Genomic DNA, 14,330 nt, shown 5'->3' with positions numbered 1-14,330 from the left:
TGGGGAAACATTGAATGAAGGAAAAGCACTGTTCGGATTAAGTTTAGGATGACATGAATGTCAGGTGTAAAATAGCAGGAGTAAATGACCATGAGAACACGGAGCCGAGCGAAAATAACGAAAGGAAGGGAGGCTCTGGCACAGACACAGCAGAGAGTAGAGGGGAGTTTCTAAAAGGCATTACGCACGGGGGATATGCAAAACAAATAGAGATGGGGTGTCAGATAAAAACAAATGTACAGTGGGACTGTGGAATGATTGTAAAATAATCGAGTTGATGCGCATAGGCGCAAAGGGATTAAGTGTTTTTTTTAATCGTGTACGCTACGAAAGGATGTGATATTACTATAGATGTATATTGTACTTTACAGTTACCCCTGACGAAGAGCCAGACCGGCTCGAAATGCATTGGGTGTAAATAAACTGCTTCCTACGAACTTGGCTTTAGTACGTGTTATTGATGGAGGTTCGGATGGCCCAACTTTAACATGAGAAATTTGGGAAATTGCCGTTTCCTTTCTTGTGGATAGTGACTGAGTTAATGTGAAATTTGGACAAACAAAGAATTAAAAAGAAGGAAGAATAAGAGTAAAATGATGGAAACAAAACAATGAAGATTAAACAGACTGCTAACAGCAGTATTTTGCAGTGCCATTGGTTTGGGACACAAAGATGTGTTCCATTTTTGAATGTTGATGCAGAGCCCCACCACGGTGGAGAAGATTAAGACTGCCACCAGCCACTTCCTCACGCACAACGCCAACGGCGACACCACTAAAGCTACCCAACGGACGACGCTTAAGGCGGTCCTCCGTGGCAAATTTATCTCAGTAGCTGCGGCCAATAATAGGGAGCGCGCGCAGAAGAGGGCTGAACTCACACAACGTGTAGCGGAGCTGGAGCAACTACACCAACGCACGGGGGCGGCCAGGGCTTGGCGCCAGTTATGCAAAGAGCGAAAGATGTTAGCTGCCCTGGATCAAGATGTGGCGGAGTTCGCCGCTCTGCGCCTGAAGCATTCCTATTACACCGGCGGGGACCGGTGCGGGAAACTGTTGGCTTGCAAACTACGAGAGCAGCGACAGCAGCGACATATTCATACTATCCAATCTACCCAGGGTGACTTGCTCACGGACGACGCCGCCATCGCGGCATCGTTTGGGTCTTTCTATGCAGACCTGTATGAAGCAGATGGACTAGACCTGCAGATCGGTAGCGACTACCTGGCAGGAGCAACCCTTCCGTCCTTGAGTGAGGCGCAAGCACAGTTCCTCGATAGGCCCATAGGCTTGGAGGAAGAAGTTTCAGCGATCTCCCGCCTTAAGCTAGGGAAATCCCCGGGCCCGGACGGCTACACCGCGGCTTTTTATAAGAAGTTTTGCCAACAGGTGGCTCCTCTGCTGCGAGATCTATTTAACACCTTTGATCAGCCAGGAGCTATCCCTCCGGAGCTATTGGAGGCAGCGATTAGGGTGATAGCCAAAGCAGGTAGGCTCCTACAGGCCGATATCTCTACTGAACGTTGACCTTAAGTTGTACACGGGCATCATTGCGAGTCAGCTGGCTCCCTATATGCAGCAGTTGGTTGAACCCGACCAGGCGGGCTTTATCCCCCAGCGGCAAACGAGCGATAACACCAGACGCGTCCTCCACCTCATTGAAGCCGGATCGCGTACAAGACCGGGTTGCATGCTCCTCACTATAGACGCTGAGAAGGCGTTCAACGGGTGCACTGGCCCTATCTAGAACAGGCGCTCCAGAGCTTTGGCTTCGGGGAGACTCTCCGCAATCGGCTATTTAACTGCTACAGACAGCCTCACGCGTCGGTCCGAGTCAATGGCCATACCTCACCACGTTTCCCGATAGGCAGAGGGACCAGGCAGGGCTGCCCGCTCTCCCCCCTCCTGTTCGCGCTCTACATGGAGCCCCTGGCGCAGCGGGTTAGACAACACCAACGCATCAAGGGGATCCCTTTTGGGGGAGACACGCACAAGATCAGCCTATATGCGGATGACGTCCTGCTCTCCCTCATGGACCCTATGCAATCCCTGCGGGCGCTCCTCGTCGAGCTGCACTCCTTCGCCCAAGCCTCGGGGTTTAAAATCAACGTTGAATAGTCCATGGCGTTAAATGTGTCCCTGCCCCCAGATGTGTTGGCGGACGCCAAGGCCGAATTCAATCTGCAGTGGTCCACCTCTACAGTTCCGCACTTGGGGGTCTTACTGGCGCCAACAGTGCGAGGCACGGTGGAGGCCAACTATTCCAGGCTGAGTGCGCGCCTCAGTGAGACACTGAGGAAATGGAACCGTCTCACGCTTTCCTGGCTAGGACGTATAGCGGCAATCAAGATGAGCCTGCTGCCGCAGGCTCTCTACGTCTTCCAGACCCTCCCTTTGCGCCCGCCGTCGGGATGGCTTCAGAAAACGCAGGCGGATCTGGCGCGATTCGTATGGAACGGGCGTCGCCCCCGCTTTAAGCATCAGATCGCAATACTCCCTCCGGCACACGGGGGAGTGGGCCTGCCCGACCTTACCCTATATTTCCAAGCGGCACAGTTGCGCACACTGGTGGAATGGTACCAGCTCGAATCCAGCAAACATTGGCTCTTTCAGGACCAGGCAGTGGCTGGCCGGCCCCTCCAGGGTGTTCCCTTCTTGCCGCGGCGTCACAGGCCACCTAACCTCTATGCATCCTACATCACGAGCACGGTGCTGAGGGTGTGGGATCAGGTAGCTGTCCGGAAAGAACTCACTTAGTTTCCCTCTCCGTTAACGCCGATATTCGGGAACCCCGATTTCACCCCAGGCCTTGACCCACAGCTCTTTAAAACATGGAGGACTACGCCCTGTAGGGAAGCGGGCCATATGTTTAACCTCGAAGGCATCCTCTCCTTTCAGAAGGTGAAGGAAGACTATGGGGTACAAGAGGCTGATCGCCTGCCTTATCTACAGGCCCGGCACTGGGTTCTACACCCGTCAATTAAGCCAGGAGCGCAGCGTTTCCTCACGGCATATGAGAAGTGGCTACTGACACGCACATCCGAGAAGAAATTGCTTTCTGATTTATACAAACATCTGCTTCTTACCAACATATACACATACAGCTCAGGGAAGGCTAGGTGGGAGAAGGACCTTGGGAGGCAAATCACTCGCAAGGAATGGGAAGGGATATTCCATAGAGCCCGGCATTCGGCCTATCACACTGGCCTCACGGAGACCCTGACTAAGGTAGCCACACACTGGTACCACACCCCAGCACGCATACATCGCTGGGACCCCCGGGTTAGTGATCGCTGCTGGAGGGGGTGCGGGAAACTGGGAACACTTGAGCATCTGCTATGGAGCTGTGAGCGACTGCAGCAATACTGGTCCACCATACTGGATCTAATAGACGCGCACTTAGATACCCAGCTCCCTAGATTCCCTGCCTATGTACTCCTTGGCTTGCCAAATGCGCTGATGTATCCCCTAAAATCCATGAGGGGGAGACCGATTGCTATCGCACTAGGGGCGGTGGTGCAGAACATAGTGGCCCATTGGAGAGACCCGCAGCCACCCATGCAACTTGGCTGGCTACACAGACTTTGGACGATCCTGGGGATGGAGAGGCTGTCGCTGTCGGCGGCTGGAAGAGGTGAGGAGTTTGCAGACCTCTGGCGGCCATTCTGGACTTTACTCACCGGGGAGTTCAGGGAGCTGAGCTGTCCCCATTATTTGAGATTGCTGCACCTTGCGGACACTCCACTCACTGTGCCCAAGGCAAAGGCTGGCAAACGGAAAGCCCAGATATGAAATGGTTCGAATGCTGCTCCTTTTATTGATACAGGACTGGTTGGGATTTTTTGGTTTACTCAGCGGACAAGGAGGTCCTCTGAGGGGGGTGGCAGAGGGAAGGGGTTAGTTTGGGGTTTTGTTCTATTGCACACAGGGCTACAGCTTCCGACTGGTTCTCATGCTTTCAGACGCGGCCGGCCCGGCAGGGTTGTAGGCGGCTTGCTGTGTGTAACACATGTAGTATGGCACTTGTGCCTACTTTGGCGCTATTATTGCATTGTTGTCGTGTGGCCGGTGCCTTCACAAGCATGGGTCGGTGTTAAAGCTATGAATAAAAAAGATTTAATACTAAAATGACCGCCGTAGGTCATCTTTATTTTCACATGTTTGGTCAACATTTGGCTATGAATCGACCACCAAACTCGATACTTTATATTGTTTTTAATAATCAGGGTAAAGGGAGTTCTCAAATCTATTCCCAAAACAAATGCAATTATTTTGTGTGGTCTGTCGCCACCTTGGATTATTTTGTTAAGTGATCCGGCATATCCGTTAAGGCTTTGAGGAGATCGCATTCTTACCTTTACAACAGAAGACATCATTGAGAAGTATCATGTCTAATGAAACTCTATTAACCCCTTCGATGCTTGTGACGGAACCATTCCGTCATCAGTCACGGCTGAGCTGTGCTGATAACGGAATGGTTCCGTCACGACCGCACCCTGTTCTGGCATGTCCAGCACGGGGCGGAATCGGCGCCGCACGGAAGCGGTTAATATTAACTTAATCAGAAACAACTTGCCTAGGAGCTTTTGAATGTTGTGGAAGTTCTTGTTTGCAGACTAGCCCATGCCTGGCTGTGCTCTCTCTCATGTTTGATTTTCATTTAGTTTCCTTTGTTTTATTTAGTTTTTATGCCTGTTGTTCACATATTATCCTTTCTGTACAGCAAAGGGTTTGAGGGTTCTATCCCTGTCGCCTTTGGGCTTAAGATCGCCTACTGTGTGGATAAGCAGCTACAGTCTAAAAACTGGATCATTTATACATTGAAGCGGGAAGCTGACCTGGAGTTAATTGTGTGATCTGGTACATGTCACCGTACTCTGTCTGCAGTGTGATTACTTTCTGATCTAGGAGTCTGCGCCATGACCATTCATCAGACATCCGTGGCTGTGACACCCACCCCATGTGCGGATCTTTAGCTCTCCACCCTATCTCTTCTTTCGCCTTTTGAGAATATCCTTGGAAACAGTTTTTAATAGATATTTTGAGCTATTAGTTAGGAGAAGCTTAGGATTGGCATCGAAGACCAGCTGTGTACGCCGCCTAAACCTGACAGAAAACTTGAGGGGAGAAGTTTTATGAAGATATATATTTGTGGAGGACTAATTCAGTTAGATCATCACTCAAACAAGTTTCAAGTGGATGCAAGCGAGTATTTTCCAGACTCAAGGATGCTTTTCAGGGAACTTTGAGATTTCTGAGATCTCAATTAAGTTTTATGAGGATCTGAAGATTTCTTAAAACAAAATGAGCAGTTTGAAAGAACTTGTGAATATAGTGTGGATTTTGAAACCAAGGAGAATAGTGTCAATATAGTTTGGACTTGTCAAAGTACTAAGCATAAGTTTATGGTGGGCACAGGTGGGTTGTATATTTTACAATGTAAGATCCTTTGACATATTTCTTTTGCAAGATGGGGACTTGTGTGAACTCAGCAGTTGCTTTTACACACTGCAGCAGCGAGACCTGCTCCTTACACACTGAGAGGAGGATAGTAAACCAGCCTTACCTGCTCAGGGCGCTTCTGACATCCTGCAAAACAGAGAAACAAACACAGTGAAATCAGATTTCACAAAACGATATTAAATAATTTTTTTGATAAACAAATGTGGGCCATATGTAGGTAAATGGCATTTGCCGAATCGTAAATACCGAATTTTACCGATTCAGTATTTACAAAATCGGTAAATGCCATGTAGGTAATTATTCTGTAATAATGACCGAATCGGTAAGAATCGGTAATTACCGATTCGGTAATTACAGAATCGGTATTTGCCATTGATTCCTATGGGCCTTGAAGCCCATAGGATTCAATAGCAAATATCGATTCGGTAATTACCGAATCGGTAAAATTACCGATTTTACAAGGGGGACAGGGTGTCACTTTGACACCCTGTTGCACCCCTGTTTCTGGCTTGTGTGCCATGTGACACACAGACATGCCCTTAGGTACATGTACACAGGAATTCGTTATTTACCATGCCATGATATTTCATGGTAAATAACGAATTCCTAAAGGCCTGTGGCACTGTTTGCAGTGCCACCTACATCCCATATTACCGATTCTGTACATTTACCGATTCGGTAATTTACAGATTCGGTAAATTTACCGATTCGGTAAATATACAGAATCGGTAATATTTTGGCCACCTACATCTGAAACTCAAAATACCGGTCGGTAACGGCCGAAATCGGCCGTTACCGACCGGAATTTGCCCACCTACATATGGCCCTTTATTGTTTACAAAGTACAAGCACCAACTGGACGACCATGAAGAGCTACAACACTGATATAGTACAATGAAAAAGACATAAGTAATGCTTATCCAGTCCCAACCCCCAGCGGAACATACAAACGCCTCATATACAGAGTTTGTCACCCAATGGCTCCCAACCACTTGCCCCACACCCTCCGGTATTTCTTCGGACACCCTTGTGCCTCGTACATTGTTTTTCTTGTGCCACACACCAATCCACCCCCTTTTGTCACCTCCCCAAGCCCGGCAGTGTGGGAAGTTTCCAAGAGGCGGCAATGTCCCTCTTAGCCACAACCATGGCCGTGTTGTAGAATTGCTTCTCATTCCTGGTCCCATCGAGTCCCTCTGTGATCCCAAGAAGGGAATGACGTGGATCATGGGGAACCTCCCACCCCAGGACCTCGGATAATTCACTCTCGATCTCTCCCCAGAACAGAGTCAGACGGGGCACGCCCACACCATGTGATAGAAATCGCCCGGTTCTTGACCGCATCTCATACATGCGGCAGGTGGGGAAAAACCGGCAGGATGTAGGCGCTGTGGGGTTAGGTAAGCCGTGTGTATGTAGTATAATTGTATCATGCAGAGCTTAGCGGATGTGTTGACCAACTTAGGTGACATGAGGGCGTCACTCTAATCCTCTTCGTCCAGAGGACCCACCCGCTCCTCCCATTGGCCCCTGAGTTGGTCTAGTGAGGTCGGGGTGTTGTTAACCAGCGTCTTGTAGATGCGAGATATGCCCCCCCTTCCACAAGTCGCCCAGCATGGCCTGAGCCTCGGAGGGACTGTATTCAGGGATCCTGGTGCCGTCTTGTAGGTGCACGTGAAGGGCGTGTCGTAATTGTAAGTATTTATAAAATTGCGATGGGTGCAAGGAGTATCTGGACTGGAGGTCTTTAAAGGAGTGCATGTGGCCACTCGCCCACATGTCGCCAAGTTGAGAGAGCCCAATAAGATCCCATGTTCTGAACTCCCGCAGTCCACTGACCTCCCCGTGCCATAGAGGCGTATGTTGAGTGAGCTTATGTGTCCAATTGGTATGTCGGAGGGTCGCCCGCCAGGATAGAAGTACAGAGCGCGACACATCGGGCCGGGTAGATGGAAGAGACGCCCCGTACATTAGGGATTGGATCTTGGGTAGGCCAAGCACACTGAGCTCCAACCTGTAGGCAGGGTCGGACCAGCCCCCATTGAACCAGTCGTGTATACTCAGTAGACGGGTTGCCAGGCAGTAGAGGTATAAATGAGTCAACCCCATGCCCCCATCGAATGATGGAATCTGACCAGTCCTGAGCGCTAACCGGGCCCTTCCTCCCCCCCACAGGAATTTAGTAGCCATAGTGTCCAGCTCCTGAAAACACACCCGCGGAAAGCAGAAGGGGGTATTTTGGAGGACGTAAAGGAATTTGGGAAGGATCATCATTTTAAATGAGGCGACCCTCCCAAAGGGGTTCAAGGGCAGTGCCTGTCATCTGGAGAGAGCCCTGCTCAGGCGTGGTGGGCTGACTGTCATGCTGCTACGCTCGCTGCCTTTTTAAAAACCAATACTGAAATTGCTGCTATCGCTAATTTGCACAGTGTGTTGTTACTGCTTTTTAACTGATTTAATAGTTTTAAACAAAGTATTCCTCACAGTGTTGGCGCATTGCTTTAACTCCCCACCTCACGACGCACCCCGGTAGAAGCACTTCCGGTCGGTTACCGGTCTAGTGCTGGGGATTGACAGCCGCTGCACAGCAGGGCTGATTGGCGGGTGGGTGGTGACTCTGCCTATATCTGTCACACTGGATCAAGCGCGCAGCGCGCGCAAGCCGGCGACGCGCCAAAGGCAAGCCCGTCTGCGCCCCTCCGGGCCCAGGGGCCAGACCCCCTGCCCGTGGCATACTGTACAATTTCTCCGACCTGCACCAACTAAAACGTCTACCTGTACCACTGGACAACAATGTAGCATCCCGCCTCAATGCAGAAGGACTACTAAGGTCCCCCCCTCAGAAGGCCTTTGACCCTCCGCGGAGGGCTGCTACCCTCAAAAAACCTTCCCCGACTCTCGCCTTTGCTTCACTAAACACCCGCTCACTCCAAAAACATAATGTAGAGGTTTTTCACTCTGCTACAAGATGAGACAATCGACTTCCTGGGTCTCTCGGAGACCTGGCTGGAAGACTATTCAACCCCTGACCTTGTAGCCACTATTCCGCCTAACTACGCGGCACTCTATCATAATAGGCCAGGCAGCACACGCGGGGGAGGGGTGGCCATGCTGTACAAAAAATCCCTGAAAGCCGAGACCCTGCTCGCGGAAAGCATCGAAGGGGCGGAAGTGTTAGGGGTCAAACTCCACTCCTCCTCGTGGTGTGTTACTGCCTTAGTCGAGTACCGTCCCCCGAAAACACCATCCAAGTTTGCTAAGTGGCTGGCGGAATTGGCACACGACCTATGCTCCCGCTACCAATGCCTACTTATACTGGGCGATTTTAACTTCCATTGGGAAGCATCTCCCAAGGAGAGTCAAGCCAACCTCTTAGACGAGGCTTTGACCGCTCTGGGACTGAGTCAATCCGTCACTGGCTCTACCCATGCAAAAGGTCACACTCTGGATCTAGTATGGGCCTCACTGCCTCTCACTAGCCCCCCAGTCATCCAACCTTGTGCATGGTCCGATCACTCAATCATTTATGGTACCATTCAACCCCCTAAATCAGGACCCCAACCTTCTCCAAGCTGGAGAGTGATTAGAAGCTGGAACAAAATTAGTGCAGACGACCTTGCCCCTGCCCTTAGAAAGTCCAGCCAGCAAGATTACCCATCTGGAGACATCAATGCAAAAAATCGCGCCCTGGCGGAAAGACTTAATAGTGCTATTGACAGACTAGCACCCCCACGTAGGGAAAGGATTAAAGATAAGGGGAAAGGGGCTCCATGGTTTAATGCAAATCTACGCAGTCTGAAACAACAGCTTCGCCAAGGGGAAAGAGCCTGGTGAAAAGCATATGACCCTACCGCCCTTTCACACTATCTGTTTACAACATATAAAAATGCAATACAGACCGAGAAAGCGGCCTTCTATGAAAATAAGATTGTGTCTGCCTCCAACACGCAGAAAGAAACGTTTAAAGTCCTGAAGGAACTTCGACAGGTCAAAGAGCAGAAGCCTGCCTTTAACACAGAGGACTGCGATAAGTTCCAAACCTTCTTTACCTCCAAAGTGGAAGACCTCCTGACAACTATTGAGAACACCCCTAAGCTTACATGCCCGCCAAACCCAGTCTCCATCGGCCATCCCTTAGAACTTGCCCTTACGTCTTTTCCCCTGCTTACGCACGAGGCCCTGGGGCCTCTTTTTGGACGTGTGAAGTCTGGTTCCCCAGCTGACCCCCTGCCCACCCAGGATCTATAAGATGGCCCTCCCCGAGATCGAAGGCGAGATTCTATTACTCCTGAACATGTCTCTGGAAACAGGAGTGGTCCCAAGTGACTTCAAGGAGGCGCGTGTGATTCCCCTCTTGATAAAACCCGGGCCGACATTAAAAATCTGAAAAATTTTCGGCCTATATCTCAGCTCTCTTTCCTTGCCAAGGTCCTTGAACAGCATGTCCTTGCCTCTCTCGCTCATCATCTAGAGGTTAACGATCTTCTGCAATTCAATCAGGCTGGTTTCCGGCCACATCACAGTACTGAACTAGTGATGTTAGCAGTCCTAGATGGTTTGAGATTGAGGGCCGATTCAAAGGACCCCTGCGCCCTGATTTTGTTAGACTTATCCGCGGCTTTTGATACTGTGAACCACGAGCTGCTTCTGTCGCGGATGTCTGACTTCGGGGTGCAGGGCATAGCAATGGCATGGCTCACATCCTTTCTGAAAGATCGCTCTCAGAGAGTGCAGCTGGGTGATGCAGTTTCCAAGTCGGGCACCCTCCCATGCGGAGTCCCTCAGGGATCCGCACTGTCTCCCCTTTTATTTAATGCTTACCTTCAGCCCCTGATAGCTGCACTCAACCAGCTGGAGTGCCAGATATACAACTATGCAGATGATACCCAAATCATCATTCGCATAGATAACTCCCTACCAGCGCAACATAAAGTACAGAACATCCTAAAATTCACAATAAACTGGATGTCGGCCAACCGCCTCAAGATCAATCCGGATAAGACTGAGATGATGGCTGTCACCAATTACGCCAACCCCTGGAACTGTCTTTTTTGGCCACCCGAGTTGGGCAAATACCCAGAGCCAGCCACGGTAGTTAAAAGCTTGGAAATAAAAATTGACAACAAACTAACCTTGGCTCCACAGGTATCCACTACAGTCGGGGTCTGTTCTAACATAATAAGGCAGTTACGAAAACTGGCTCAGCTGCTTACTTTTGAGACCTTCAAACGAGTGGTAGTAGCACTTATCCTATCCCGACTGGATTATGGTAACTCGCTCTACTTAGGACTCCCAGACTACCAATTGGCCAGACTCTAGACCATTATGAACGACGCGGCTCGGCTTGTGTTTAAAGTCCCACGTCGCACTCATGCCTCCCCCCTTCTGCGCCAACTCCACTGGCTCCCTATTGTCGTGTATTTCTATAGGTTCTGAATCGATCCCCCTATTCCTGACCCTATTCTGGTTAAACTACCTAGCTAGTTAACTAACAGTCAGCCCATGAGGCAAGAAATCCCCCATGATGCAGATACCGTTATCTGACGCAGTCACACTACGGCACAGGAACGTGTTATCTGATTAGGTCATAACGCTTGAGATCTAATTAGACAAGCGACATTCCTCCAGCCCCTGATAAGGCATACGACGTTCTCATAACAAATCAAACCTATGACAACCTGGAAAATCCGTGCGGCCATTGTTTTGATTTCACAGAGAACTTTTGCAAAAGAATGTGCTAACGAGCAAGTCGTATGACATCTTTATTGACGTACCTATGTCCATCCTTACGTCAATCTCGGCACCTTTAAGGTATAAATATTGCCGACCTTGCCCTATGCAAACACATGCGTGGTGACAAGACGGAGCAGCCATACTTGCCGAAGCCGAGAGCAGAAGCAGACCCCGCAGGCAGCAGCCCCGCCTTCCTGACGCGCTGAGAGACGCGCTGCTATCTCAAGCCGAGAGACCCAGCACCGGCGCTTCTGGGCAGCCCTCGCAGGCAGCCTGGAATATCGAGAGCAGAGAAAGAGATACCATTCCTCATTCATCCTAAATTCCAGGTACAGAACTGAATAACCCCTCCTAGAGAATTCTTTAGTTATTCACTTGGCAAAAACAAACTTAACTTAAACTGTAACTTTCTATTCCCGCCCACGCATTAGACTTAGGTCAGGTACACGGGGTAGGCGTATTTAGAAACACCAGTTGAGTACGTTTAGTCAAATGTATATGTGTATGTAAAAATATTTTAATCATTTTAAACATCATATGGCTCAGAAACCATATCAATGTTTTTACAGTATTATTTTATACTATTGCTTCTAATGTATGCACTTTACTTAACTATAAGTATTGCAATAATATCGATCCATTTCTCTTGTACGAGAAAAGAGACTGATCAATAAATAACATCTTTTATTGAACACGCCCGTCTCTTCCTTTTCTCTACATTCTGATGAGACTAAGAATGCACGTACTGACTGAGTAAAATAATTGCCTTGTGCTCACACGACTCATGAGATTGACTCTTGATTAGGGGAGAGCAAAGTTGTCATGTTCTATGGTTGTCAGAAACTAAATCCCTTCTAGTCTAATCAGGGGAGTTAATTCCTTCCTTGAACATTCGAGAAAGTTTCTAGCGAACTCTGAGCTTAGCTGGCAAACCCAAAAATTAAGTCTAGTATCGACAGTAGTAGACCTAGTTAACGTCTGGTCTAGGCCTTTACTGCTGTAGGTACTATTCCAATGCGCAGAGCCTATTGGGAAAATAGGAGCTACACTACATGGCGCCCAACGCGTTTGGAAAGGGCGATAAAACTAACGTAAGACATTTAGAGTAACTCAGTCGTGCTTTCTCACTCAGACCCCTTTTCCCAAATACTCCAAAGACGTCTGGAGTGGGTGAAAGGTTATTATATCCTCCAAAACCTCGCAGGAGGGAACTCCTATGTATGGTTCTTGGTCTAGTCAACGTTGAAGGATAAAACAGTTCCAGAATATTGTGCATCTAATCTCTGTTTCCATAAGAAACCTGATCTGCAAACAAACATAATACCATCCTGTCTGTGAGAGTGATGATGAAAGAGAGGCAATTAGATTAGCTACTGAAATAGCAGATGCTGATGCTACCATGCAAACAGCAGACCCGGATATAATACTCATCCAGGTCGCCAAAAGGAGATCTATAACCTTAAAACTTATAGAAAATGGACTGACACCTAGAGGTGGCACAGTCATATTCGTAATTGAGGCACACGAATATCGGCAGACAGAGGTATACTATACATGGATACATTTTCCAGCAGCAAATGCTGTAACAAAGTACTTCCACTATTACAAAGTAGAGGAACCTCCTGAAACGTACACTCCTTTCGAGGAGGTGGAAGTACCACTCAAATTCCAAGAGCATTTGCTCTTATTTGATGGCGCCCTAAAACATAACAATCACATTACAAGGCTCGGTCCTTTAGGAAGACCAGGAGCAACGTGGCCGGTCCTAGCCGGATACACACCACATCCAGACATCGAAAGAATGCCTGCAGCAGAGCTGTTAATACAGCTAAAACAACTACTAAAAATTCATAGACAATTAGTTCAGTATGTAATGCGGACTTCAACAATTCAGCCAGCGATTAAACTACCACAGCTGACCCCTCACCAGGGGAACACAAATAAAATTACACCACAGAACATCCAATCCTGCCTAGGTAAAGTTCCAGCTAAACGGGAACAAATACCATTCTGGTTGGCACAGAAAATTACCCAAATAGAGGCGGTGTTTCCTGACACCACCCCATTAGAAAAACACAGGATTCTGACTATATGTCTCCCAATGGGAATCGCACCACACATTGAGGACTGTGACACTTGGGGTACAGTCTTTGCTTCCATCTATACAAAAACGCACGGTGTTCCATCCATTTCGGTGATACCAGATGTGCTAAAACAAATTCAAGATGAATACGGTCCAGAACCTGCTTTAACTCTTGGTATGAAATTACTGAAAGACTTCAAGCAGGTCTCGGCTATATTATTAGCCAACATAAAAGGTGAAGCAGCAAACGTGGCGATCCGCCAGAGGTTAAAAGAGACAGATATAGCAGACCAACCAGCTGAAATTGCCAGAATCATAGAAAAATCCTATGAAGAACTAGGCAGAGATAGTCTAGGTGGAATACCAGTAAAACCGCAACTGACTACAAGTCCAGAAAAAATGTTTTTTAATAATAATAATAATTCACCAAAAAAGAACTGGGATGGGAACAAACAATCCAATCCTAAAGAAAAGAAATTCCAGTCCAGAGGAAGGTCTCCTAGGCGAAGAGAGAAATCTCCAAACCCGAGACAAAGGTCACCCCAGAGTGAACCCTCTGGGAATAGATATAACCTTAGAAATAGGGATAATATTAAAAAACCTGATAGATATCAAGACATTGATACACGTCCCTCTCAATCTTTTCAGAATTCCTCGCAGAAATCGGAAAGAAGAGGACGATCAGAAGAGCACGCCAAGTCCAAAGACAAGGAACCTGCTCAACTGAAAAAGAAATCACAATTTCCAAAAAAGAAGGTAGCCAGTATCAAGGTAGTTAATGCCGAGAATACTGAGGACACAACTGAAAAACGGAGAGTGGGCTCAGACAATGCTAGACAGCGCAGCAGAGGTGAGCATAGCTCGCAAAGTCCTTATGAATCATCTGGAGACAGTGGACACGAATGAATACCTTCAAGTGGAAACTGCAGATACCAGAGTTAGCAAGCCCCACAAAATATACGAGATAACATTACGTATAGAGGGAGATAAGACTAGGAAAATAAGGGGACTATTTTGGGATAACCTCTCCAAGGGTTATGACATCCTTCTAG

General features: G+C 48.3%; 1 protein-coding gene across 1 annotated transcript in view; it reads right to left on the bottom strand.

Moving 5' to 3' along the window:
- The window catches only part of LOC144754225 (E3 ubiquitin-protein ligase TRIM39-like), a 574,742-nt gene that overhangs the window by 54,565 nt on the left and 505,847 nt on the right, over positions 1–14,330 (bottom strand). The window contains exon 4 of the mRNA XM_078641815.1: positions 5,566–5,588. Within this exon, the coding sequence (XP_078497941.1) occupies positions 5,566–5,588 (23 nt within the window). The remainder of the gene's footprint in view (positions 1–5,565; positions 5,589–14,330) is intronic.

The sequence above is a fragment of the Lissotriton helveticus genome, chromosome 5_1 (genome assembly GCF_964261635.1).
Source record: "Lissotriton helveticus chromosome 5_1, aLisHel1.1, whole genome shotgun sequence".
In the NCBI taxonomy this organism is placed as follows: Eukaryota; Metazoa; Chordata; class Amphibia; order Caudata; family Salamandridae; genus Lissotriton; species Lissotriton helveticus.
This window is presented reverse-complemented; position numbering and strand designations above follow the sequence as displayed.